At 63.9% G+C, this 27,110-nt stretch overlaps 2 protein-coding genes across 5 annotated transcripts in view; one reads left to right on the top strand and one right to left on the bottom strand.

Moving 5' to 3' along the window:
- The window catches only part of RSPH14 (radial spoke head 14 homolog), a 62,110-nt gene that overhangs the window by 8,087 nt on the left and 26,913 nt on the right, over positions 1 to 27,110 (bottom strand). The window contains exon 1 of one of the 2 annotated variants that reach the window (XM_060310239.1): positions 2,140 to 2,471. The exons of the other annotated variant lie outside the window; for it this stretch is intronic. Coding sequence (XP_060166222.1) covers positions 2,140 to 2,407 — 268 coding nt within the window. The 5' untranslated portion in view covers positions 2,408 to 2,471. Of the gene's footprint in view, positions 1 to 2,139; positions 2,472 to 27,110 lie in introns of those variants that run through there. 2 annotated transcript variants of the gene reach the window in all.
- The window catches only part of GNAZ (G protein subunit alpha z), a 42,240-nt gene continuing 15,864 nt past the window's right edge, over positions 735 to 27,110 (top strand). The window contains exons 1-3 of one of the 3 annotated variants that reach the window (XM_060310237.1): positions 822 to 839; positions 6,064 to 6,183; positions 19,301 to 20,451. In XM_060310237.1, coding sequence (XP_060166220.1) covers positions 19,729 to 20,451 — 723 coding nt within the window. In that variant the 5' untranslated portion in view covers positions 822 to 839; positions 6,064 to 6,183; positions 19,301 to 19,728. Of the gene's footprint in view, positions 840 to 1,120; positions 1,307 to 6,063; positions 6,184 to 19,300; positions 20,452 to 27,110 lie in introns of those variants that run through there. The other 2 variants (XM_030836197.2, XM_070046946.1) reach the window with 2 other exon arrangements.

The following is a 27,110-nucleotide window of genomic DNA, read 5'->3' as shown; positions in this document are numbered from 1 at the left end:
CGGGGCCAGGATTGCCAGGGACCCTGAAGAGCCCTTACCCGCTGCAGGCACAAGCAGCAAAGATGACTAATGCCCCCTCCCATCGCTGCAAAACGTCACCGGCGTAAACCTTTAGGATTTGTACAGCCCTTTCACACGTCCTAGCCTACTGTCGCGACAACTCAGGGAAGCAGGTGCCACTAGCCCCACTTTGCAAACAGGCTCATTAGAGGTCAGTCCGTTGTCCAAGGTCGCGGAGCTCAGAAAGGGCAGACAGGGTTCGAATTTGGGCCGGGAAGACGGGCGGGGCCGGGGCCATTCACTGCTCTCCGGCTCGGCGTCCCGGGGGGTGGGCGCCCGGCCTCGGCTCAGCGGGATCGCAGGGACCCCGTGGCCGGCGGCGGTGGCAGCTGCTGCCGGACCGCGGCACGCGCGGAGCCGCGGCCCCGCCCCTTCCCATCGTCATTGGTCCGCGGGCGCGTCCGTCAGCCTCTCGCACCCAATGGGCGACGGGCCGGCGCTCTTGGCGGGGCTGTGGCGCCCTGAGCGTGGACCCCGGCGGACGCGCGGCTCCCCGCCCGCGGTTGGCCCGGCAACGCGCTGCGCTCGCGGCTCCGCCCCCTCCCGGCGGCGCGGCGCGGCGCGGGGCGGGCGGACCCGCGGGCGGCGGCGCGGGCGGCGCGGGAGAGCGGGCGGAGGGAGCCAGGCCGGCGGAGCGTGTGCGCCGCCCGCGGCCTGGTCACGTCCCCGCGCGGGCGCCGCCGCCCGCGTCGTGCGGAACGAGGGCGCCCAGGCCCGCGCTCGCCGCCCCGCCCGCGCCGCCGGAGCAGTTCGGCCACGCACCGCGCCGCGGCCCGGAGGTGAGTGAGCGGCCCCGCGGCCGGGGCGTGCGGCGGACCTGGGGACGGGGGGCGCGGCCGGGAGCCCACCCGCCCGCACCGAACCCCTCCCGGGCCTTTGTGCCGGGGCCCGCCCGGGCGGGGGGCGCCGGGCGCGACGGCCGGGATGCGGGCCAGGTGGGGGCGGCGCGGCGGGTGTGCCCGCGCGGTGGGCAGGGGCGCCGCGGGTAGGCAGGTGCTGGGAGGGGCGCCCGGGCCCAGGAGGGCTGACAGGGGCGCAGGGCAGCTGCTGGTGCGGAGCCAGGCCGGCGACCTACGGGAGAGGCGCCCGGCGGGGTCTCCCGGGGGACGGCGGGAGCGCCGGCGCGTGGCCTGGGCTGAAACGGAGGCGAGGGCCCCGGAGGCCTGGGCCCAGGGACGCACGGCTCGCCGTTTTCGGTCACCGCTCTTGCAGCGAGCAGGTTCCTCGGAGGCATTTAGAGCGAGAGGCGAGTATCGACCCGCTGCGATTGTGATAGGTTCCCGGCTCGATATTTTTTCCCTTAAAAGGCGGTGGGGGCTTGGGGTTGGGGGGGTGAGGGCCTCGGGCCGGGGCTCAGCGTCCTGCCGGGGACCCGAGGGGCTCTGGCTTCAGGGCGGCGCTGAGTCTCTCTGGGCGTTGGTGGCAGGATTCTGCTGAGGTCGAGAATTGGGGTTCTCTGTGACCAGAGAAGAGGATGGGAAGGCGGCGCCCAGGCCGGGGAGTCCGTGTCTGGGGATGGAGGGACCCGCCTGGGGGGAAATCTGCTGGTCTGGGGAGGCAGCTGTCCCCTGACCGCCCCTTTCTGCCCAAGTGATCTCCCTGCCCTGGGGATCGAGTCCCTCTGCCTTCTGCTCAGTCTGGAAAAGGCTCCTTGGCCAAATTCAATTAAGCAAATGTTTACTGAGCAGTTGCTCCCCCCGGGGCCTGGTGCTGGGGTGGGAGTGAACTGGCCCTGCCCTCCTGGGACTGACTCACCGCCCCCAGGGGGAGAAGCATCTCTGCTCAGAGAACCCAGCCCTGAAGGTGGGTGTTGGGGCCCCAAGTTGGGCCGGGGTCAGATGGGCCTGTGGGCAAAGTGACATTTGAACTGGAGCTTGAAGGACACGGTCACAGTTGGGGTGGGCATTGCGGGCAGAGGGGAGAACGGGGACGGAGACACAGAGAGGGCGCTCAGGCAGTCCAGTCTGGCAGGAGCACAGGAGGTCAGGCGGGAAAGGGCGGAGGCTGCCCAGGGCTGGGGCCGCTGGGGGAAATGGATGACCCTGGCGCCTGCTTCAGTGGTGGCCGCAGTCTCCTCACCTGTGCAAAGAGCAGCTCCATGACCCAGAACCGAGTGGGCCTGGAGAAGAGCTGGGAAGACCCCGAGGGCTGCTCGCAGAATAGGACCACGCTTCCAGGCAGGGCCAGGGTCCTGGGTAACCAACCCCTGGCCTCCTTCCTGGCCAGCATGGAGGATGATGTTGAGCTGGTGGCTCTGTCCCTTTGGGGCGTGGACGTTCGTGAGCAGTAACCGTGGAGACGTGGGAGTCTCCGTGCAGCGGCTGATGGCGAGGGAGGGCCTAGCCATGCCCGGATGCAGTGGTGCGCCTTCAGCATTCCCCGTGCTTCAGGGTCGATGGACAAGACACTGGCATTTGGCTTAAAGCTCTTGTGTGTTGTACCAGACGCTGATTTTCTGAGATGGGAGGTGAATAAAACAGTCCCTCCCCCTCGGAAGGCTGGTGTTACCTTCTGCTGTAGATCTGCTCGCTTGCCCGCTGCCGGGGAGGTTTTTCCCTCTGAAGGGGCTGTTTGTCACTCATCTGTGTAGCGTGCCCCCTCCCTGACCCACCCCCAGCCACACACTGGCTTCTGGCCGAGGCCCAGCTTGCTGCAAGGAGAGCAGGGCCCCTGCCTGCCCTCTTGAGGGTGCGTGCTCAGCACGATGGAGCTGCCTTGCTCCATGCTGTCGCCCGGCCCCTTTCTGGGGGCCTGCCATAAGACTCCAGATTTGGGACACGGGGAATGAATTCCCCGTTCTGTCCCCAGCTCCTCAGCTCTTCTGTTTCCTGGAGTCCCAGGAGGAGAAGCACCCTGACTGGCTCTCAGGAGCTTCTAGGGCAATTCGAGGAACTTCTGGGTAAGCAGGAGAACTTGACAAGGCTGCCCAGGGCCCCTGCAGGGAGGCCGGTGGATGCAGGGGCGAACGGCAGGGAAGGCTGGCCTCAGACTCAGGGTGTGGCCCCAGTGGCCTCAGCCCAGCCGCGTGGCTGTCTCGTGTGCACATGCGATGACCAAGTGCCGCACTTTCCCCGCTGGTCGTGAGGACACGGCAGCCCTAACTGCCCTGTGCTGGCCCTCTGAAGACCCAAAATTCTGTGCGGCTGTAGGGTATTCTCCCTACTGCCGACCATGGCTGGGCTTGCAGGAACCCTGGAGGAGGCAGATTAGCACACTGCACCCTCAGGAAGGAAACCCGGGCTAACTGAGCCCCAGGGGCAGTCCTGTGGGCTGGCAGGGCAGAGGGCACAGGGAAGTGGACAGAAGCATCAGGGCAGACGCTGAGAGTCAGCCCAGGTAGGAGCCCAGAGCGGTGGCCTGACAGCTGTGCAGACTCGGGGGCGGTGGAGGCGGGGAGTCCCAGTGGAGGCGGCAGAAGACCTGGGTCAGGCCTGGCCCTGCTTCCCCCCCGGCCCCCCGCCCAGCCCCATCCTCTATGAGCCTCCTCATCCTCACCACAAACAGAGCCAAGAGTGCCCTGCCCATCCCCGCACGGTCCTCCCCACATCCACGCTGGCAGGGGAGGCGCCTCCCAGGAGCGAACTGACAGGGACTAACTCACAGGGACCATCTGGATCCCTGGGCTCGCGGGGGAGCCAAGGGAACGGAACCTCACCCGTTCACTCGGCTCAGCCGTTCGTTCCTTCGGCTGGTCTTTACCAGCACTTGCAAGGGCTAGGGCCGTGCCCGGCACAGGGACACGACAGGGGGCAGGGCACACAGCACCCACTCCTGTGGCGCTCCGTGAGACCCGGAAGGCTGACAAACACCCGAGTAGCTGAATGCCAGGCAGGACAAAGGCCGTGAAGAGCCTAAAGCAGAAGGGGGTGGGGGTCCTGTGTGGAAGGGCCGTTGGCGCGGCACCATGGAGAGGCCATGGGTGAGTTGTGAGACCAACGGAAGAGCACCAGGAGGGAGGATGGCAGGTGCAAAGGCCCTGAGGCCAATGCACCTCTGCAGCTGGAGGTCACCCTGCCCCCCAAGGTCAGGTGGCTGGAGCCCGGGATGGGGGGGGCGGGGTTGTGGAGCAGGTCAGGTAGGATTATGCTTTTAAAAGACCCGTCTGGCAGATGGCATGGGGGCCGCTACAGCATTCAGGATGAGGGGCTGCTGGCCCACTGGGGTGGGAGCAGGAGTGGTACTGAGAAGTGGTTGGATGCAGGATTTAGCTTAACAAGGACCTGCTGATGGAGAAGAGGAAAGGACTGCTCTGGAAGGACAGAGTTGGCCTTGGCGAGGAGGAAGACACAGACGCATCGCGAGAGGTGGGGAATTGGGAGTTGGGTTAGACCCAGGTGGACATGGGCCTATGTGGCAGTCAGAGGGGAGAATCAGGCTGGAGCTGGAGACCTGGAGTCCCCCCACCAAGAGTTGGGGGGCAGGGGCCAGCAAGGTCACTCAGGGATTGAGGACAGGTGGGGCCAGAAGGGGCAGAGCCAGGCCTCGGGCCCCACGGCTCAGAGCTGAGCTGAGATTCCAGGGGCCGCACAGGAGGGTGTTCCTGGGAGGGTGGGTCCCCTGCAGTAGGCCTGGGGTGCATGGGGGCTAAGCAACATGGGCAGGACTGGCTACACAGTTTGGGGGTCCCTTGTTAAAAATGATTAAGCATTTCAGGACAGTGACAGCAGAGTGTCAGGCTGGGCATGGCGCGCATGTGCACGCCCGGGAAGGCCAGTTGTGGTGGTCGTGGTGGCTGCCAGGACGGTGCCCCGGGCTGGCGTCCACTTTGCCCTTCACCTGCCTCCCATGGGCAGGTGGGCTGTGTCAGGCACTTGGGGCCACGGGGGCTGCACCCTGGCCTCTGTGAGCGGCGCTTCTCCCCCTCTGTCCGTGGACCCCTGGCCTCCATCCCTCGGGCAGGAGACACAGCCAGCTGGTAGAGGACTGGGCAGCCTGTTGGCAGGAGCGGGTGCATGTGGCGGGTGGCCTCACACACAATGGCTTCCTTGAGTTCGTCTCTTTTCCGAAGGAACCTGCTACATCACAGAGTTTTGAGTTATTTGCTTCTAAATTAAGGTATAACTCTCTTTTAGAGATGTCCCCGGAGAATCCATCAGAAAGTGCTAAGGAGTGAGGCTGTTAAAATCCGCGGTGCCGTGCTGGGGGTGGGGTAGGGGAAGTGGTTGCAGACTCTCGAGACCAGCGCACCCTCCAGCAGCTACTGACCAGCACGCACCCTCCCCAGGCTCCCCCCGCCCCCGCCTCTACTGGCCATGCGGCAGCAGTCAGAGCCCAGCTGCAGAAGGAGCCCCTGCCTCGCCGAGCCCCCTGCCCTGGGAGTGGTGGCAGTCAGGTCGTGGCGTTGGGTGGAGGGGAGCGGCCGCATGTGTCGTGTCCCCCAGAGCCCCCGGGCAGGCTCTTGGGGAGGGCAGCGACGCTCACTTTCTCCTCTCACAGCCAGTTCCGCCAAGAAGGGGCCTATTTTTACTTCGGTTTTCTCCTCTCGGTGGAGGAGGCTCGGACCCGGGGAGGTGGGGTGGCTCCTGCGTGGGCACCGGCCGCCCGGGCCCCGGGTGGGTGTCCAGGGACCCTGAGGGCTTCTCAGCAGCCCGAGCGGCCCCCACTTCCTGCAGGCAGCCTGCCTCCGTCCACCCCGGGGTCCCCAGGGGTCCAGGAGGGCTGACTGGTGGGGCAGCTGTGCTGGAGGCCGGTGTGGCGCCGGGGCCAGTGCTAAGGTTCTGGCCGTGGCCTGGTCCTTTCCACTGGGAGGACTGGATCATCACAGCTGCTCTTTCTTCTCACCAGCGGCTCTCAGGCAGGGTCCACACACAACTTGGGGTGTCCAGGAGGAGGCTCTCAGGCCTCCTAATTCTGTTTTCCCGTTGGGGGCCTCTGTCCAGAACAGCACCTGTGTCCACACCCGCACAGATCCTGTGCCCCTTCCTACACGTACCCCAGTGTAACCGCTGCCTGTTTTCTTTGTCTGTGCTTATTCTCCGTCTCTCTCCTGGACCTGAACATAAGCTCTGCGAGGTCAAGACCTTCGTCTGCTGTTCATCACTGAGAATCTGGCCCCCAGAGCCCGGCCTAGCACTCAGCAGGGAGCCAGGAAACGGCTGTCAAAGGGGGCCACGAACGTGGCAGGTGAGCAGGCCTTCTGGTGGCTGCAGCCTTCACGTTGGAGAACTGTGGCTCCAGCCCAGTCCTCTGCCCCCGCGAGGTGTGCCTGCCGGTGGACAAACACAAACCACGCGCAGGTGGACAACCACTGGCCGGGTGCCCATCGGGCCCGACCGGTTCACTCACGAGCCAGAGGCAGGCAGGCTGCCCAGCTTCTCACGCTGCCCGGGTCCCCCACCGGGGGTCAGACGCCTCCGGCTGACAGTGGTCCCTCAGTGACGCCGTGTGACTCGGTGAGGCCTAGTCAGTCTGGGAGATTTGCGGTCATGACATTTAGAGTCGCGTCCATGGGAAAGTGTCCTCGGAAGGCGAGGGGAGATCCTGGTGGTGGGAAAGGACCATGGCGCCCACAGTGACCACATGATGACCAAGTGGGCTTTCCAGACAGCCCTTGTGCTCCAGGATGAGCTCAGCAGGGAGCTTGGTGAAGGGCAAAGAACACTGAATGGGAAGCTGGGAGACCTGGGCCTAGTCCCAGCTCCGCCTACAGTGTAGACACGGTGAATCCTCTTCACTCTGGGCCTGTGTATCCTCACCTTCAGATTAGGCTGGGTCGAGGGTGCAGGTAGTCTTCATTTCTTACTCCAGCCCTGAGGGGCTGCCAAAAGCAGTGTTGAGAAGGATTCTGAGGCTGTGTGGTGGCTCAGAGGAAAGTGGTCGTGGTTGATCAGTGGTGTCTGCGGTGGTACAGGACGCGGGATTTAGCCGTTCTTACCAGGGGCTGCTCGAGCCCACCCGCCGCGCCCTCCCTCCTGCCCAGCAGCTGCAACTCATCCTCCTGCCTATGGCAGCCTCTCCGTACCCTGTCGAGTGAATGAGCAGGTGACTGAGCCTCGTGCTCAGCTCTGCTTGGCGTAGAGCCCCAAGAAGCCTGCCTGGAGCCGGGAGACCAGGTAACCCCTGGTCGTGCTGACCGGTGTGGTTCCAGCTCCAGGTGTTGTAGGAGTGGGGACAGTGCAGGAGGAGGGGGTGGGTGACGGGCAGGGCGGTGGTGTGAGTCCCAGGCTCCCAAGGATGGGTCATCAGGCTTCACCAGGGATGAAGATGAGAAAAGGCTCCAGGCTGCCAGGAGGGGCCCCTGAAGACCCTGTCAAGGATTTGCCACCTGCAGCTCTCACCCTGGCTCCAGCAGGCCCCCGTGACCCCAGCTAGTGTTGTGCACGCCCCCCACCCCGGCCCCGCCCCATCCCTGCCCCGCCACTGTGCCAGCGAGGCTGTGGGCGGGGCAGGGCAGGGTGGTGTGGAAGGGGCCAGACCAGGGAAGGAGCAGGCCCCACCTGAGGACCTTTCTCAGGTCGTCTACCTCTGTGCTGACCGAGGGCCTGGCCCTCGCGCCTCCTCCCTGCCCCTGCATGGTACATCCTCTGTGACCCCAGCTGTCCCACTGTGTGTGGCCTCTGGCCTGCCCACCTGTCCCCTCTTGCTTCCTGTGGCCCCACAGAGAGACCACCACCGCCAGCCAGCCTACTATCTGGCCCTCTTCAGTGCTTCTGGGTGCAGTGGCTCTGTCCCTGAGTTGGGCTTTCCTCCAGCGTGGTCGCCCCCCTCACCCGCTCTGTTACCTCTGTTATGCTGTGCAAACATATTTCTCGATAAAATGCTGGGAAGAAAAATAATTAGAGTGTTGCCTCCATTATCCAATTTCTGATTAATCAAACTCTCTTTGTCCTCGGCCAAAATCTGTTCATTTCCCTTAAACAGTGGGCCAGTGCCAGGCATCGATTTCCTGTGTGTTAACACCACGCACGCATGCACATCCCTGGCCCTGCCCCTGCCCCTACCCTGTGGCGGGGAAGAGGGAGGCACAGACGGGGCCGCCCTGAACCCCCAGCACCACCCTCTGCCTCCAGGAAGCTCCACGACCTCGATGCACCCACTATCCCAGCTCCAGCTCCCTGGCTGGGCTCAGCCCCACGCGACCTCGGTCTCCAGGTGCATTAGTCTTGTTGCTGGTGGTTCTGGGCTCTCCTGGAGCAGGAGATGGAGGGATGGAGGGCCGGTGCCGAGTGGTGGAGGGTGTGGCTGCTGGGGACCGGGCAGAAGGGTGAGCTGCATCCCCAGCTCTGGAGGGACCAGGACTTTGGGACGCGTACCCCTCACTGGCTCAGGACGGCTGGGGCTGGGCCAGGAGGCCAGGGATGGGGGGCAGGGCCTGTGAGGGGGCCTCAGGGTACGGATGGGGGCGTGGTTTCAGTGGCAGCCGCAGAAACGCAGCGCTCATAGGCTCACCAGATGGGGGGACACCCTGGGTGGGGGGCTCAGAAGCAGGGCAGAGTCAGGGTCGGTCCGGGCCACGCACCACCGTGTCCGTGTCTATCGGGGGAAGGCCAAAAGGCCTTGCTAGAAGACTTCCCAGAAGTCCCCGCGGGCCCCTCCTTGCCCTGAGTTGGCCCCTCCCTCACTCAGTACAAAGGGCTGGGGTGGATTTATCAGCACCTGCTTCCTGCCGGTTACTTCTGGGCCGTGGGACGCATTAGTGACAAACAGACCAGAGCCCCTGCCCCGTAAAGCCCCTGCCCCATGGAGCCAGCGTCTGTAAGCATGATGGGGTGGGAAACGTGATAAACGAGTCACACAGCAGGTTAGAAAGCAACAATGCTGTGTGTGTTTGGGGCGTCATAAATAGGATGGGCGGGGGGGTCTCTGAGGAGGGGACCCTCGAGCCGCTGGAGTGGATGCAGTGGCTCTCTGGACAGAGGATGTTCCCAGTGGAGGGAAGAGCCAGTGCAGAGGCCCTGAGCTGTCGGGACAGCACAGCAGGAAGACTGGGGGTCAGGAGTGGGGAGTGGAGGGAGCATGAGGGCAGGTCACGGGGTCAGGGCTGGTCGCAGAGCCTCGGGGCCACAGAAGGACTTGGACTCCAGCTCCGAACTGAGATAGATGTCTGGCCTGCTGCAGGAAGGTTTTGAGCATAGGAGAGACTGCCTTGTGTTTTTACAGGGATCCCCCGTCCGCCCCGTCGGGAGGAGCAGAGTGGGGGGTGGGATGGGTCGCTGGGGCAGTCCAGAGGAGGGGCTGAGGGTCGGGCTCCGGGCAGAGGCCCCCTGAGGTCAGGCCCAGCCCTGAGCTGAGGCCTTGGCCCTGTTAGGAAGGGGTGGGGGAACAGAGGGAGGTGTGCTGGGCACACGCTGGCCAGTGCCCCCAGCTCCCCTTCCCACTGCCTGCTTACAAGAACTGCCCTTCCCTCCGAGTGGGGCAGCACTGATTTCCTTCACGCTCCAGAACTCCCTGTCAGTCAGGCCGAGGCGAGGCGAAGCAGTGGCAGAATCCACACCTTTGCCCGGTTCCCGACGGGGCCCGTCCTGCGACCCGACCCCCTCAGCTCTCGTCCTCGACCAGTCACGTGCCTGAGAATCCCTGTCTCAGCCTCTGCTTCTCGAGAACCGCATCCAGACAGGGTCAAGGCCACTGTGGGCTTGGACACTCCCGGGGGTGGCCTGTCTCAGGGGAGGACCGGGGCCAGCCACCGGCCTCGAGAGGACCCATGGGGCTGGACGGTGTGCATGCTCTGGGCCCTTCCTCGGACCTGGGACTGGGCTAGGCATCTGACTTTTTTGAGCCACGCTGGCCTGGAGACTGAGATCCCGCAGCCTGCAGGTCTGCGTGTGATTAGGAGGCTGGGGTAGGAGGCGGTGAGAAGGGCTTGGAAGGAAAAGGGGCTGGACGGAGGCAGTGCTCACCTTCCAGGTGAGAAAAAACAGGAAAGGAGCTGTGAGGGAAGGAGGTCTATAGAGCCCTCGCCAGAGAGGGTCCCACCTGGGGGTGACCAGGGCGGGGGCTGGGATCATGGGGGGCCACGCACAGAGGCAGGGCACAGGAAAATCAGTCCCCACCCAGCCCAGGGGCCTGAGTGACGGTCAGCAGTTCCCTTGCTGCGGAAACCTAGAGCCAGGCTCTTGGTGAGTGCACCTCCTTCCCCTTGAGTGTGGAACCTTCCGGTGTTGTTTATTTATTTACCCCCGGCCTGGAGAAATCTCTGGCCTGGTTTCCTCCTGAGTCAGTGTTCCTCAGGCGATGCTATCACAGCTCGTCTGGTCGGCCATGGCGGCTGTGGGCCGGAAGGCTGCACACATGGCTGGGGTGTCCAGAGCCACGGGCCAGTGCGGGGCCAAGGGAAGGGCCTCTCCCGTCCCCTGTAGTGGTCCTGAGGCCAAGGGGCTGCCTGGCCAGGGCAGAGCCAGTTGTTGGAGCCTGTCTGCTGCTGGCGGCGCTGCCCGCCAGCCCCTGTCCTCCTCCCATCTGCTCAGACTCTGGCTCCAAAATAAGCAGGGAGCAAGGAGGAGGCGAAGGAAGGGGGCTGCTTTCAAGGGGAGACCCGCTGTGGGCCTGGCAGGCAGGCTGGGGTGTGTGGATAAGCTCACCCGGGGCCTGGTCCAGTGGGCTGGGGGGTGGCTGTCAGGGGTCCCCAAGTCAGCAGTGTCTGTTCTGTGTATCTTCCCCGAGCACCTGCTCAGAGGGAGGTGGAGCTGGGGCCCTGGGGAGGGGGCACGGGGGTCGGGTGTGGCCGGGCAGGAGGAGCCAGCGCCTGAGGAAGGGCCGTCCTGGGTGAGGTCCGGTTCCACTGCCCAGCAGGGGCGCCAGACACTGGGCTCAAGGTCACTCTGGGCGGGTGATAAGTCCAGCCGGTGCTGCAGTGGCCGGGGTCGCTCAGGAGGGAGGCTCTCGCTGGCCTCCGGGGGGACGTTCTCAGCTGGGTGGCGGGGTGGGCAGGGCGCTGTGGGTGTGGGGGTAGGAGACGCAACCAGGGAGGCCGGCTTTGCCCAGAGGGCAGCATCCGGGAGGGCGGCCTGTCCCTGTCCCCTTCCAATGTTACTGGCATCAAGGTAAGCAGGGGTCATCTCCTCGGAGGGAAAGGTGTGGCTTTTTAGTCCAAAAGTACCTGTTGTTGTATCAGAAACCATCAGAGCGTTTGGATTCTGCCGTGTGTGATGTCTGCCAGGCCCACGAGCTATAGGGTATGAGGGAGGCGTGGCCTGCGCTTGCTTTGCAGACCTTTCCAGGGAAGCCTCTTGCCAGTATCCTCCCTGATGCCTGGATCCAGGCTGGTGATGCAACCCGTGCCTGCCTCCTGCCACCAGTGGCAGCTCCCTGGGAGAACAGGGGTCTCCGGGGGGACAGTTTCTGCCCTCTGGCCCCTGGGGGGGTGGGGGGTCCCTGCCAGGGCAGCCATCTCTGAGCCGCTCCCTAGGGAACTGTGAGAGGGACGCTCCTGGGATGGACCTGCCCTGAGCTGGGCCCAGGCCAGGCAGGCTCCCCCACTGCCCAGCCGAGCCCTTGGTCAGTGTCACCCCAGCTGTCCCCACCCTAGCCCCCTCCCCTCCCCTGCATGACTGGTGGCTTCTTGTTGTCTGTCTCCTCCAGCGTCACCTCCTCGGACCTACCCCAATCCCGCTAGTTGGCCGCCCGCCACACACACCTTCTCCCCTTCTCCACGGCGCTGCTCTTCACCAGTCCCCCCACCAGAACACAAGCCCCTCGGTGCCCAGACTCACCCCATGTCCCCGAGCGCAGAGCAGAGCCTGACACACAGGCTCGGTCCCCCGAGGGTACCGTGATGATCAGACAGGGCCCAGGGTCGACTGATGGCCTACTGGGAGGGCCGGGGGGGCCCTGATGGGATGGAACTAGCGGATCAGGGGTGGAGCACTTTTCTGAGACGAGAGACAGTGTCTGTCCTGAGTGAGGCCGTGGGGTGCAGCGCTGATGCCACCGCCCAGGGGTCCCAGTGGGGAGGGGGTCAGGCCCGGGTATACTTTTCTGCATCCCAGGGACCGGGTGGCCACCAAAACCATGGAGGTGGCCTGAGGCCACAGCTGTGAGCAGCAGCCCCACCACCCTCCCCCAGAAGGCAGCCTTTATTCTTTCTGTCCTTTTCCTTCAAGGGGAAAATACCAGTTTGGACCCTCCCCCCACCCACCTTGATCCCGTGTTCAGGAGGAGCGGGGCCACAGCCTCCCTGGCAACACCCTGGCTGGCAGCTGCGACCCCACTTCTGTTCTGGGTCCCTACTGTCTGAGCTATGACTTGGGCTTTCCGTTCAAAGCAGGAACACGAGGCCAGTTTTAAAGCACAGATGCCTAAGCGAAAATGCAAGTCAGTTTAAAGAAAACCACGGGGTAAATAACAGAACAGGTGACCAGTGGTGCTGTGGGTGCCGGCGGGTCCTGGGTGTTGGAGGACCCACGGGCCCGAGCCCTGCAGGCCCCCAAAGGCAGCCCTGAGGAAGTCGCCCCCCTCCCCAAACCTCAGTTTCCACAACTGGGGTGCCGTGCCCAGCTCTGGACACCCCGCAAAGCTGAGGCAGGGAGCTGTACTCTCGGGACAGAGGTCGGGGCCCCAGTGGCCAAGGGTGCAGCCAGGCCCTCTCCCTGGCCCCCTGGTGCCCAGCTCTCCCGAGGAGGCCCCTCCCTGAGGCCCAGCCCTCAGCTGCCCTGAGTCCGAGGGCACATGCAAACTGCCCCATGGGGTCTGCGGGCCCGGGCTGGCCGGGCAGGGGCTGTTGCGCCTAGAGGTAAAAGGCCTGTCGTGGGGCCGCAGCTTGAGTTCAGGCTGGTGGGGGCGGGGAGCAGAGGGGCGGGGAGTGGTCAGAAGCACGCAAGCAAAGGACACGGGCCTGTTGGGCGCCACGGGCGGGTCTAGGCCAGGCTCGAGAAGACCCAACGAGAGGCGCACAGGGACCCGTCACTCGGGCTCAAATGTCCACCCAAAGCGGAACTCTGGGCTCCAGCTCACCGGCTGCGCACCGGCAGTGGGAAACGGGTCCTTCTTAAGCGGGGAGCACATGGGTCAGCGGTAACGGCCACAGGGAGGGAGCTGACACGGGGATGGCAGTTCTGGAGGGCGGGGAGAGGGACCCACTCTTCAGAAGATGGAAACGACTTGGGTGGTTCAGGCCCAGGAGGCCAGTGACAGAGGCGTGTGGACAGGACATGGGCGTTGGGACTCAGGCAGGCCCCCCCCAGGCCTCGACAGAAGGCTGCAGGGGCCCAGGAGCAGCTGCAGGTGGAGGGGGACAGCGGTGCTGAGTCACAGCCCCACCTAGCTCCGCGGGGGCAAGGGGCAGGCTCTGGGGGTGAAAAGGCCCAGGACCTCAGACAGCCCTGGTCCCCACTCTGGCGCTGGGGACTCGCTGGCCGGGGTGTCAGGTGGGTGGTCTCACTCGGCCTTGCTGGCCCTGTGACCTGGACTGCCCTCTGCCCTGGGATCCTCCCCCCGTGCCCCGCACGGCTGGCCCACCTGAGTGACCTCTGCTTGGGCCTCAAACGCCCCCTCTCAAGCACACCCTGATCTAGTGGCCCAGGGCTCAGCGTGGAGCAGGCTTTCCTTGGGGCAGAGAGGGGGTCTGGAGAGGGAGGGGCTGGGCCCGTCTCTCTCAGAGGGAGCGAGGACCTGTGAGGAGGGTGCCCCACCCGCCGGGTCCAGGCCTTCTCAGGCCAGTAAGCCGATAAGCAATCTGTCCTTGGAGACCCTCTGGCTTAGCCTGGCTTGGGTGCAACACCTTAGGTGACCTTGACCCTGGGCTCCCTTCCTGCGTCGGGGGTGGGGGCAGGAGGAGCTGCTGGGAGCCAGGTCAGGGGCTGGCGTTCCACAGCCTTGCTCCGCCCCAGCTCCTGACACAGCTGCGAAGAGGGTGACAGCGGACCCGGGTGTCACGTGGTTGGAGCTCTGGGCCAGGCCATGGGGGAGCGTCCAGGGTACAGGGCGCCAGATATGCAAAGGCCCCAGAGAGGTGGCAGCAGCGTGTCCCCACCCATGGCTCCAGGCCGTCACCAGATTCCGTGACATGAGACTTGAGAGGGCTGTGTCTGGGGAAGGGCAGTGTGACAGGAGGGCAAGTGGGCCTGCCAGGCGGTGAGCCGGGGTCCGGGGTTGGGGGTCGGGGGCAGGGCAGGGAGGTTTTGAAGGGAAGTATGTGCCTGAGACCACAGGAAGGAGAGCAGGTTTCAGCCACAGGGCTGCTGAGTGGGCTCTGGGTTTGGGGTCCTGCCCTTGCAGCCTTGGGGTCCACAGGTAGGCAGGTCAGTGAGTCCGGGAAGCCTATGAGGGGCTGTGATGGAGCTTGTCAAGACCCTCGAAGGACCCAGTTTCTCCCCACAGCTGCTGGGGGGCCCCCGTGGGTCCACATGTGTAGACCGAGCCTGCCAGGGGTGCACCTGCCGCTTCTCCCCAGCGTCCCCTCTCGAAGAACAGCCCCCCTCCCGCCCTGGGGCCAGACCCTGGGGCGCCCTGAACCCAACCACAGCCCCGTCCCCTGGACTGCTGCGTGCAGAGCCTTCCCGGTCCAGGGTTGCTGTTCACGCCTGACTCAGGGAAGAGGCCGGCCCCTCACTCTCGGCGCCAGCCTCCAGCATCCCTGCTGTCCCTCTGATGCCAGGCACGTCCCCATCTCAGGGCCTTTGCACCCGCAGTCCCATTTTCCTCACCACCTCCTTCCCAGACGCCGGCCCCACAACCTGTGCAGCCTGCATCGCCCCCTCCCCCACCCCACCCCACTCTCTGGAACTGGGCCCCTCCCTCACCACTGCTCACTTGCTACATTTGGTCTGATGCCCACCCTTCTCCATCAAGGGTCTTCAGCAGTGGCCCCCCTCCATCACCGCCGGCTGGCCCAGTAAGTAACTGAGTGACAGAGCCCTGACTCCTCCACGTGCATGCCTGTTCCCCACATGCCATGTGCAGCGGCACAGATGTGCATGTGCACCTCCCTACACACACGTACATGGACCTGCACGCAGGCACTACGTACACCAGTGTGTGCACACGTGTGCCGTCCTGCACACGGACACAGGCACAGATCTACAGGCATGCGACCACAACACGGATGTGCACCCGCGCTGGGGGCTCCTCTGGCCGGCCCGCCCCCTCCTCCCTCCCTGTGCCTCTCTCGTCTGTCTCGGTCCAGCCACCCTGCCTTCCTTCGGTTCCCCGGTCACGCCATGGCACCCCTGCCCCCCCACCACGAGTGCCCCTCCCTCCCCCACTCCTCAGTGATTTCCAGCCAGACCCAACAGCACTGTGGTGGGGCATCCTGGGTGTCGGGACCTGGGGACTCATGAACAGTTACTGGCCAGGGAATGATGTGGTTGTCCTGCCCTTGGCCCTGTGCCTCAGGGCTGACTGGGGACGTCCTCAGGGGTCCAGGAAAGCCCAGTCAGACCCAAAGAGATCGAACTGGCAGGAGCCTCCGAGGGGGTGGGGCTGTCCCAAGGTCCCCCTGCTCACAGACCCCCCTCCCTGTGTCCGCGCACAGCCCCAGGCTCCACCACCCCATAGGTGGCAGTTGGCTCCCAGACTTGGCCCGACACGCACAGTTGCCCCCAGCCACGATTCCCATATACTCCTCCGTTGCCCTGTGGCTGCACTGGTCAAGGACCACATGGCCAGCCCCACTTTTCTCATGGGTGTGTTAAAATACAAATAACAAAATTTACCATTTTAACCATTTTTAAATGGTACAGTTTAGTGGCGTTAAGTACATTCACGTCGTTGTGCAACCGTGACCACCATCATCTCCAGAACCTTTTCATCTTCCCAAACTGAGACTCTGACCCTATTAAGCAACAGCTCCCCAGCCCCTGGCACCATCTACTTTCTGTCCCTATGAACCTGACTGCTCTAAGGACCTTACGTAATTAGAATCCTGCCGTATTTGTCCTTTTGTGCCGGGCCTGTTTCACTGAGCATAATGTCCCCAAGGCTCATCCATGTTGTGGCAGGTGTCAGAATTTCCTTCCTTTTTAAGGCTGAATAACATTCCCGTATATATTTTTATCACATTTTGTTTGTCCATTTGTCTGTCAGTGGACACGAGTTGCTTCTGCTTCTTAGCTGTTGTGGATAATACTGTTATGAACATGGGTGTACAAAAATTTCTTTGAGACCCTGCTTTCAATTCTTTTGGGTAGGTACCCAGAGGTGGAATTACTGGATCAGGTGGTTCTGTTTTTATTTTTGTGAGAAACCTCCATACTGTTTTCCATAGTAGCTGCAGCATTTTACCTTCCCACCAACAGTGCGCAAGGGTTCCAATTTCTTCATGTCTGTCAGTATTCACTGTTTTCTGGGATTTTTTCAATAGTAGCCATCCTTATAGGTGTGAGGTGGTATCTTAGTGTGGTTTTGGTTTGCATTTCTCTAGTAATTAGTGATGAACATCTTTTCATGTTCTTATTGGCCATTCATGTATCTTCATTGTGCATGTCCATTCAAGTCCTTCGCCCAGTTTTGAATCATGTTGGGTTTTTTGTTGAATTTTAGGAGTTGTCTCTATATTCTAGATATTAATCCCTTATCAGGTATACAATTTGCAGATGTCTTCTTCCATTCCATGGATTGCCTCTTTACCTGCTGATACTGTCTTTTGGTGCACAAAAGTTTAAAATTTTCATGAAATCCAGTTTGTTTTTTCTTTTGTTGCCTGTACCTTTGGTGTCTTATCCGAGAAATCAGTGCCAAGCCCAGTGTCAGGCAGCTTTTGCCCTACGCTTTTTCCTAAGAGTCTTACAATATTAGGTCTTTGATCCATGTTAAGTTAATTTTTGTATGTGGTGTTTGGTAAGGGCCTCAGTCTGGTGGGAGAGACCAGAGAAGGGACGGGCGTGGTAGGGAGAGGTGGGGTGCCCGCTGGTGGCCACGAGGGCCTGAGCTGGCCCGTGAGGAGCAGGCAGGGGTCCCATGCCAGAGCCAGGTGGAGGGTGGGCTCCCCAGGCTGCATGGGGTTGGGTGCGGGGGGTCGTGTGCGGCGCTTGCGAGGACGCGGCCGACGGTTCAGTCTGTTCAGGTGCAGCCCTGCACGGAGGCAGGGGACAGGCCCACTGGACCCCATGCCGTGTCACCTGCCCGGGTTAAACTATGTTCCGAGAGACGGGTCACCACAGGGAGACCCAGCGCCTGGGGGCCTGCTTGTCTCTGGGGGCCCCAGACAACGGGAGGGACCTGCTCTCCTGGGTGACCTTTGTCCCTGTCGCTGATCAGCTGAGGGAGAATTGGCCACTTGGGGCCTGCCTGTACCTGAGACTTTAAGACACAAAACTGAGAAAAACGGAAATGTCAACATGCGGTTCCCCCAGTGTAGCCAGCATCGCCTTCAGGAGGCTGGGCACTGGGGGCCCTGGGCAGACGCTGGGCTGGAGCCAGATGTCCAGGGCTGCCGGCCGAGGGCAGGGCCGGGTCATCAGCAGGGACCAGGGAGCAACCACTGGGTCCCTGTCGCACATACTTATGGTCCAGGGCAAGTCCCTGGCGGGACTCTTGTCTGTAAACCTTTCTTATGACACAGTTCATGAGGGAAGTATAGGAAACATGGTAAAATGCACAAATCCCTTGTAATTTCACAACATAGAGCTCATTGCTGCTTGGAAAATAACTTCGCAGACCTCTGCTCACACAGTACGTGCACGCATGTGTGTGTTGGGGGGCACGTGCCTGTGGGTGTGTGTCCTATATGCATCGTCCTACGACACTCGCTCGAGAGCACCCACCCCGTTCCCGGAGGGGGGTCATCTCGGGGCTTCTGTTCTAAGCGTGATCGCCATCCTTGCTGGGGCTGTGCTGAATGACCAGCCGTTTAGTCGCTGCTCTCAGCAGAGACGTCTCCTGGTACACATCCCCCACCGTGGGCTGTGGGGCTGCGGCGAAGCAGGAGACACTCAGCGCCCCAAGGCTGAACCCCTCCCCCCTTGCCGACCGGGCACCTGCTGTGTGCCGGGCCCAAGTGCTGCCGCGGAGGGCGGGGCAGGACAGGGTGGAGGCCCAGGTGGCAGAATGGGGGGCGCTCACAGGTGATGGGGGTGGGGGGAGCACTGGCTGGGTACCAGGCTCTGTGCCGGCCACTTTACCTCTTGGGGACCAGCTCTGGGTGTGCTGTGATCAGTGAGGGACAGGCTCTGAGACGGGGGTCATGGGCCCGGCCACACAGCTGGGCTGACACTCGCCACCCTGAGAGCAGTGGGGTGCATCAGGGTCCCCCCGAGCGGCAGGGGGAGCCCAGGGAGAGAACGGGCTCGGGGTCAGCTCCAGGGCAGGATGGCGGGGACTGGCAGGCATGGAGGCGGCTGGGAGAGTGACGGGCAGGTAGGGGGACATGGACAAGACTCGGGGTCCTTCCCACCCAGGGCCTGCTGTGGGGAGAACGGGGGCATTAGAGGGTGGATGCTGACCATGGCAAGATGGGGGTGCTGCAGGGGGCAGGCAGCCAGGCAGGGACAGAGGCTGTGTGGATGGGGTGAGAGGGGTGCCGTCCTGGGCTCCCAGGAAGGGGCAGAGGCTGAGCTCTGGGGATGCCCTGGTGGGAAGGACCCAGCCCAGCTGCTGCAGGTGGTCGGGGGAGCCCTGGGAGGAGCATGCAGACCAGACTTCCGGGTCAACAGGGGGCTGGCAGAGAGCTGGTGCTGAGGCCCGGCACCAGGTGTGAGCACAGCTGCTCCTTATTGACCAGCGGGGGCAGGGGACCTGAAAGGCTTGGCCTGGGACCAGGTAGCCTCTGGGCCGCCCCTGCCTTGCCCTGGACTTGCTGTTTCCCGATGGCCTTGCATTACTCTCTGGCCTGTCCTGCCGCCCACACCTGGCCACCGCCCTGCCCATTTGAGAGCCCCTGCCCTGGAGAGAGCAGGAGTGGCCCCACTCCCGGGAGGTGGTAAGAGTCGGTAGCACCCAGTTACCCTGGTCTGGGACCCCATGGTAAACATGTGGGTGCAGCGCCAGCAGCTGCAGGAGAGGGTCCGGAACCACCACATGGAGTCCTAACCACCACCAGACGGAGGTCTGAGGCTCGGCGAGGGTGAGGTCGCCGGGTCCGGGTGGGCAGGGCAGAGTGGCGGGTCGCTGTGCTCTCTCCCCTCTGAAGACCCTCAGGCCTGGTCCTGGCCTAGCTGTGGGCACTCTTTCCTTGAGCGCCAGCTTCAGGCCAGCTGGCCGGCGGGAGGGGTGCAGGGTGGCAGTCAGGCATGTTTTGCTGGGGTTTGAGCTCCACTGGGGGGGGGGCTCTGATTCATCATTCCCCAGGCCGCTTCCCGCCATCCAGGGCTTCCCTGCCCACCCAGCCTGCGGTGGGAGGAGGCTCATGCTGTTCCCTTGTTGGCAGGTGAAGGCGGATGCCCAAGGCAGGGGGACCACAGGGAGAGCCCGTGACATCCTTACTGGCAGCCAGCCCTCCAGCCACACTCGGCAGCATCACCCCAGCAACCAGCGACCAGACGGCTTCCCACCGTCAGGAGGACAGGGAATGACTGCGGTGCATCTGGCCCCGCGGTGGCCCTGGGAGGTGGAGTGTCCCTGAGGGAGGGCTCAGCCGCCTCCCACAGCGCAAGAGCCATGCCAGCTAGAGAGGAGGCGCCAGGGCAAGGGCTGCAGTGGGGCATGGCCTCGCCCCCCCACCCACACTGAGCGCTCCAGGGCACCGGCTCCCATCCACTGGGCGCACCTGCCTCGAGTCTCAGCTCCCCCGCTCGGTGGCCACCGGGAGAGGCGCCCCATCCCGTGCTCCACGTCTGGGCCCGCCGCTGCCGGACCATGGGATGTCGGCAAAGCTCAGAGGAGAAAGAGGCAGCACGGCGGTCCCGGCGAATTGACCGCCACCTGCGTTCGGAGAGCCAGCGGCAGCGCCGCGAGATCAAGCTGCTCCTTCTGGGCACCAGCAACTCGGGCAAGAGCACCATCGTGAAGCAGATGAAGATCATCCACAGCGGCGGCTTCAACCTGGAGGCCTGCAAGGAGTACAAGCCGCTCATCATCTACAACGCCATCGACTCGCTGACCCGCATCATCCGTGCCCTGGCCGCGCTCAAGATCGACTTCCACAACCCCGACCGCGCCTACGACGCCGTGCAGCTGTTCGCGCTGACGGGCCCCGCCGAGAGCAAGGGCGAGATCACACCTGAGCTGCTGGGTGTCATGCGGCGGCTGTGGGCCGACCCCGGGGCGCAGGCCTGCTTCGGCCGCTCCAGCGAGTACCACCTGGAGGACAACGCGGCCTACTACCTGAACGACCTGGAGCGCATCGCCGCGCCCGACTACGTGCCCACCGTGGAGGACATCCTGCGCTCCCGGGACATGACCACGGGCATCGTGGAGAACAAGTTCACCTTCAAGGAGCTCACCTTCAAGATGGTGGACGTGGGCGGGCAGAGGTCAGAGCGCAAAAAGTGGATCCACTGCTTTGAGGGCGTCACCGCCATCATCTTCTGCGTGGAGCTTAGTGGCTACGACCTGAAGCTCTACGAGGACAACCAGACGGTGAGTGAGTGACTGGGCTCTTCTTCTGCTCGTTGCTGCCACGTGGGAGCCGGCGGGATCCTGGCTGTGTCCAGGGCGGGAGGGGAGTGGCTGCTGTCCAAGGGGGGCCAGGGCGGCTCCAGCGAGGACCTCAGGGTAGCGCCTGCTGTCAGGACGTCTGCCTGGAGGGCAGCTCTCGGTGGCCGCCCCAGCTGGGGGGTCCCCAGCTCCACTCTAACCCCACCCTGGGTTCCACCGGGCAGGGATACCCTCTGTGCTATGCCACCCTCACTGGCTGCAGACAGCACTGCCCTCGTGGTGCTCACAGGCCCAGGTGGCCTCACCTAGGTGCTGCGAGCAGACCGCACACCCCATGCCTGATGCTCTCGGGGTGCAGAGGGCCAGCTCTCTGCTGAGCAGGGCCTGCTCCTCGGCTCCCAGAGCGTGTTGGCCACCTGGGGGTGGGGGAGGGGAAGCTGGCACCACGAGGGGCTTCGCCGCAGGTGAGGTTGAGTGCGGCCAGGTGCACAGGGAGTGACCCTGGAGGCAAGAGAGAGTCTGGCTGCCCTACAGGACACGGCACAGGCCGGGCATCTGGTTGTTGGTCCGTGTGGCAGTTCAGTAAATGCAGCGGCTCCCACCAGCTGGGCACCGTGCTCCGTCCCAGGAACGTCGGCGCCGCAACCCTGTCTGGGTCCTGAGAGTCCGTCAGCCACAGGGTTAAGAACCTTTTCTGAGGTTTAATCCCCAGGGGTCAGGTAGGGGTGGTAATTCCTTCAGGCCCTCTTCCCAGGCTGAGAACCACCTTGTGGGCTGGGAGCTCAGAGTCACGTGGCAGGGAGACCCCAGAGGTGGGTGCAGTGCAAGAGGTGCTGAGGGACAACCTGGACCCGGTGCTGAGCCAGTGGAGGCTTGCGGGGAGCTGCCGGCAGGTGGGAGCCAGGCCCCTGGCAAGAAGAGGGTGGGCAGTGCACTGCAGGTCCAACCGAGGCAGGAGGCCCAGGCACGGGTGCTGCAGTCTCCCAGGGCACCCAGGAGTGGTGGTGGTGGAGGCCGCTCAGACGGATAGGGGTGGGTGTGGCTGGGGCCGCCCCACAGCAGAGGGTCTGTGCCAGGCAGGCACCGAGCAAAGACCTGGCATCTGCCCTTAAGAGGTCTTTGATCCTGAGGGTGGGGGGGCATGGGGGCAAACAGGGAGCCTGCAAAGGAGCTGTAAGTGTGTTGGGCGGGGTGCCAGGGGCTCGGGGAGGTGGCAAGCTGGCAGGGACCTAGGGGAAGGGGTAATGATGTTCTTGAGGGGGATCCTTCATGCTGGGAAATGAGGGGACCAGGCGACAGGGCGATGCAATGAAGGGACACCCGGTCTTTTTAGGCAGGTGATGGCTTTATTCGTTGGGTTCAGCAGGGAGTCCTAATTTTGGGCTGCAGCCCCAGGAACTCTGCGGGCGGCTGCAGGTGGTGGCCACTGTGCTGGGCACCTGACTGGCTTTCCGAGTAGAGAAGGGTATGCGACACTCTTCAGGTTTGCACGGAGGCCCAGCCTGGTGGAGAAGGGGGAGCAGCTGTAGGAGGCCACGGAGACAGGAGGCAGAGCCGTGTCCCAGTAGCATGGGCCTGGACAGTCTGCAGCTCCCTGTGGGCCAGCCCGTCTTGCTCCCAACACTGTCCCCCAGAGTCTTGTCCCTCTTCCTCCCGCCCCCACTTGAGGGCCACGTGTGGTCTGGGCAGCGGAGGAGCGAGGTCAGGCTGCTCGATGAGGCATCACCGTGGGCAGAGGGCTTGGGGCCGACCAGGCCCTGAGGCGAAGCGGGGTGCCTGGGCAGGTCTGCAGCCACCTGGGCTCCAGCCGTCTCGCTCTCCGGGTGCCTGCCTGTTTTCGGCTGTGTCCTGAGGCCGGTGGTGGCCTGTGCTCGGAGGCCTCTGGGGGCCACATCTGTCATCTCCAGGACGGGCGTGGTGAATTCCCTCGGTGCTGGGTGGGCTCCCAGACTGTCTGCTGGCACATCCTGCCTGCCGTGTCTGCGCCCACAGGTGTGCCGGGTCATGGGGGCAAGGAGCCTGGTCCCCGCATGGGTCCCGTGTTTCATGGAGGCATGTGGCTGCCCTTCCTGCTCAGAGCCTGTGACGGGTTGGCGGCCCAAGTGGCCCAAGTGTCCTCAAAGATGGGCCCCAGGCCAGGGCTTCTGCCTGAGGCCCTCCCAGCTCCGCCCACTGTCGCCGCGGCCCACAGCCCTTCTCCTCTCTGCTCTGGCCTCGCAGGCTCGGCTCACTCCCACGTGCTCCGAGCTCTCCAGCCTTTAGCACGTGGCCACCCTGTCCCCTGCCCCTCGTCCCTTGCCCGCTTGCCCTGTCCTCCAGGTCTTATGTCAGGCGTCACCCCCGCCCAGTGCCCGCACACCCCTCCATCACCGTTGCTCATTACAGTGGCCCCGTTGTGTGCGAGCAGGTAGCCGCCTGGCTGGGTCACGTCGATGACTGGGTGGACGGGCGGCCCCTGCGGAGGTTTCTCTGTGAGGCCCGTACGTCCTCCTCCTGAAAGCAGCTAGGCTCTGGGGCCATCACAGTATTTCCTGAGGGGAGAGGCCAGCGGCCAGGCCCGCGCCCCCTGCCTGCCCACCACCTGGACTCGGCAGGCCTGGGGAGGTGGTTGTTCACCAGAAAAGGAGATTCTTGATGAGAAACTCAAGCAAGGCTGGAAATTCACTGGATTCCAAGTGGTTCTGACCTTTCATGCTCTACCAGCAGTGTCTCGATGAAGAACAAACTCTGCTGAGCAGAGACAATACCAGCCATGAGTCCTACCGCCGCCGGCGCACGAGGTGGTCTGACTGCCACCTGGGGAAAGCCCAGCCCGCCTCTCCGTGCTTGGGGGAGGCAAGCACTGCAGAGGGGCTGGGACTGGGCTGCCACCCTGTCTTCTCCTTTCCAAGGGCCCTGGCAGAGGCCAGGCGGCCAGGAGAAACCAGAGGCTCCCGGGGCCTGGTGCCAGGCTCTGGACACGGCTCCTCGGAGCTCCTCCCCGCTCAGCGCCTGTGGCTTCCTCCCACCCCACCCCTGCCACTCCCTGCACCTGGTAGAGGAGTCCCTGCCCCACCCCCACTTGCCCGCTGGTCAAGCGTGTTCCCAAGGGTGACGCGTCAGCGCGTTCCCAAGGGTGACGTCAAGGCCCCTGGGCGCAGAGGGCATGGAGGGCTGCGGCACGTGCAGGGCAGCCCCTGGGCAGGGGGCAGATTCCAGGAGTCTGTGGACCATGGCAACCAGCAGATCCCAGGAGCTGTGCTCAGCCTTGGTGACGATTCCGGGCCCTCGTCCCAGGAGGATTTAATGGGTCCTTGGCCTGCCTAGGGCCCATCCCCCCTTGCAGTCCTGCAGACACCAGGGGGCCTTCACTGTCCCCATGCGGGGCTGTCCAGGCAGCACAGGAGGCCAGAGCACAGCCCAGTCACGCGTCACCTGGTGGGTCCTGTGGGGCGGCAGCCATGCCCAGGGTCCCCATCACAGGTGGGAGGACAGGTCACAGTCCAAGCTCACGCAGCCATGGGCCCTCCTCGAGCCACACCTGCTGCCTGGGGCCAAGGCAGGCTGCCCTGCCCCACCCGCCCTTTGGGGAGCCACTTCCTTCTCCGCCTGGCTCGTGGCCTCTTCCCAGGGTAAAGAAAGATGAGGAACTCAGCCATGGCCCGCCTGGGCGCCCACCCCACAAGGCAGCCCCTGAAGCCCCCCCCCTTCAGTACCTGGCAGGTGGGACCCCAGCACCCTGCTGTCAACCTGCCACCCAGCCTCAGCCCAGCGCACCTGCTGATGGACCCATGGCCTCTGCATGGTGGGGGGGTCCTTCAGAAGGGGAGGACGAGGCAGCTGTGAGGTGTCAGTGTTCTCCCGGGAGCACCCTCAGCGGCCCGCTCGCTGCCCTTTCCTGGTGAAGCTGTCAGCAGGCCTGCCGTGCGCCTGTTGTATACCTGCCGTGCGCCTGTTGTATACCTGCCGTGCCCCTGCTGGGTGCAGCCGCAGGCCTTAACGTGTGTGTGCAGTGTGCCCGAGGAGGGGCGCTGCTCCAGGCTGTCCTACAGGTAGTGTGCTTTGTCATTCAGCCCAAAAAGGGAGCGCGTTTCAGTGGTAACGATGAACGGCACTGTGTCAGGAAATGGTGCTGCCTGGGTCTGCGGCAAAACTGACCGTCACCTGCTGGTGACAGAGGGGGTGGCATTTGTGCAAAGGACGTGGTTACAGGTGGGAGATGCAAGAGGTGGATGATACCCGGCTTAGATTAGGAAGGGACCTGACGTACCCTTTAGTGCCCTTAACCAGCCAGCTTTGCAGATGAGGACACTGAGGCCCAGATATCACTCATCATGGGTCCCAGGGTGGGGGCAGGGAGCAGGATTCGGGGGACTTGAGTGGCCATCAGGGCTGGCACTGGCCCAGCAGCCCCCACCCCTTCAGTGGCGGGACCACAGGGAGCTCCAGCAGAGCAGGTCCCCACTCTGCCTCCTGCTCCCGACCCGGTGGAGGACATAGTTCCAGGAACCGTGCCGTGGGGACTTGGGACAGAGCCAGAGAAGCGTGCCATTGACCCGCCAGAGGCCACCAGCCTTCCCCACCAGGCACTGGTCTCCCCAGCAGCTCCTTCTGGTCTCGTGATGTGCCAGGGCCACATGCACCTTTGACCTCTGCAAACCACGCTGCCCCTGGGACAGCAGAGGCCTCCTGGACCAGAGCCAGGAGGCAAAGGCAGCTAGAGGGCCAGGCCCCCGGCAGGGCCACCACGGCCTCTCACACCGGGTGCAGCGAGCACAGGGCTCAGCTGGCCCCGAGCGCTCCCCGCGCTGGCGTCCCCCTCCAGGCTCAGCCCAGCCCTTTTTCTCTATGGCCTGTTACCCCTCCCAAGTGTTGGAGACATGTGGCGGCTCGAGGGGGCCAGGTGTGCACTCACAGCCGGATCGTTGGTGGCCCAGAGCCGCTGCCGGCGCTTGTGAACAGTACCCACCTCTGTGCGGGCTCCTCCGGCCCTGGCACTAGCCGGGTTCCTCGCTCCACTGCCTGGCCCTTGTCTCAGCCCTAAGGGGGCTGAGGCCATGTGGTCCTCCCCTCTGTGGGCCCTGAGCCTCGTGTGGGCGAGGGGGAGGGTGGGTGGAGAGGCAGCAGCCGCAGCTGGCCCTCCCCTGCTCCCAGGGCAGCCGAGCACGAGGCCCCTCTCTATGGCAACTTCCTCCGTTCTCCCTGCCCTGTCACACTGGGCATTCCCAAGGGCTCCTGCTTCCTGCTCCCTTTGTGCTCAGCTCGTGCCCAGAATAGGTCCTCCATCAGAGGTCAGCCAGACGGAAGGACAGAAGGACAGCCAGGCCACCTGCCACTCAGTGTGGCCTCCCTCCAGCCCCGCTCCTCACCCTGGGATCCTTGTGTGCCCGCCCCTCCATGGTGGCCACCTCCTGCCACGTCACTAGAGCGCCCCCCCACCCCAGGCACAGGCTGTCACTGGACACAGAGGAGCAGGTGGGACGTGCCCCCCCACCCCGTCCACGCTCCACCTCTCCCACACGACAGCTTTTGCCACATGCCCTGGTGGAATCTGCATGGGGGTGTCCATGTGTCCCTCAGATCTGAGGCTGCGATCCTTCCCCCATAGGCAGGTTGGGGTCAGCCTCTTGCCAGGTCACGGACCAGCCCTGGGAGGAAGGAGGGGGGCGCCATTGGCGCTCTGTGGGCAGTGCTGGCCCCCACCTGCACAGCACACCCATCCACTGGAGGGCAGTGGCTGGCCAGCACCAGCTCACAAGTGCCAATTTTTCCGTTTTTAAGAAGTTTGTGAGCTGTTTGACATGATGTTGGTAGCTTAAAATCAGCCAGGTGAGAGTAATGACACCATGGAAGTTGGCAGCCTCTACAGCCGGCCCCCACCCCAGCCAGATGTTAACATTCACCAGCCTCCTGCAGCCGGTGACCCCCGGGCCCGGGCTGGAAGGGCCTGCCCGTCAGGCTCATTCATCGGTGAATGACAGTGTTCACTGACTGCATCCTTTTAAAGAGCTGTCAGCCTCCTCTGTGACCCCCCAGCGCCTCCCTGCTCTGGCCCTGTGACCACACCTGTCTTTTCTGTTCACGTTCGTCCTGCTTGCGAATGGTCATCTGCCAGATGGCTTCATGCTCTCCCCGGGCAGATTCACGAGAATCAAGCCTCTGCACAGGGGAGCAGCCTGGAGCCGGCTGGTTCTGCCATGTCTCTGTCAGCATGTTGGACTCACGTGCGAATCTGCTCCAGCCGGGCCTCCCGGGTCCCCGCCTGAGGACAGGCCCCATGGGGCTTGTTCAGGAAGCAGTGAGGGACAGAGGCGACTGTGGCCCTTCCTCCCCTGAGGTCACATGGGGACCGCATTGAGCAACCCCTGGAGGCTAGAGTGGCTCCCCCAGTACCCACATCCGCTGGCCCCATGCTGGCTGTGGCTGGCCCCGAGGCACCCCAGTGCAGCAGCTCTCTGGGTCCAGAGAACCCCAGGGGGCCTCCTGCCCTAGAGACCGCCTTGCAGGGGAGAAGGGAGCAGGGCCTGGACAGATGGGGATGAAGGTGGGGATGGTAATCTGGGCTCGACCTTGCGCGTCCAGCCTGCGTCGTGGGGCCTGTGGGGGCGGCCCACAGAGGCAGGAGCGAGGGGTTTGGGGGGCCATGGAGAGCTGGGCCAGCT

This window comes from Globicephala melas, chromosome 13 (genome assembly GCF_963455315.2).
Source record: "Globicephala melas chromosome 13, mGloMel1.2, whole genome shotgun sequence".
NCBI classification, from domain to species: Eukaryota; Metazoa; Chordata; class Mammalia; order Artiodactyla; family Delphinidae; genus Globicephala; species Globicephala melas.
This window is presented reverse-complemented; position numbering and strand designations above follow the sequence as displayed.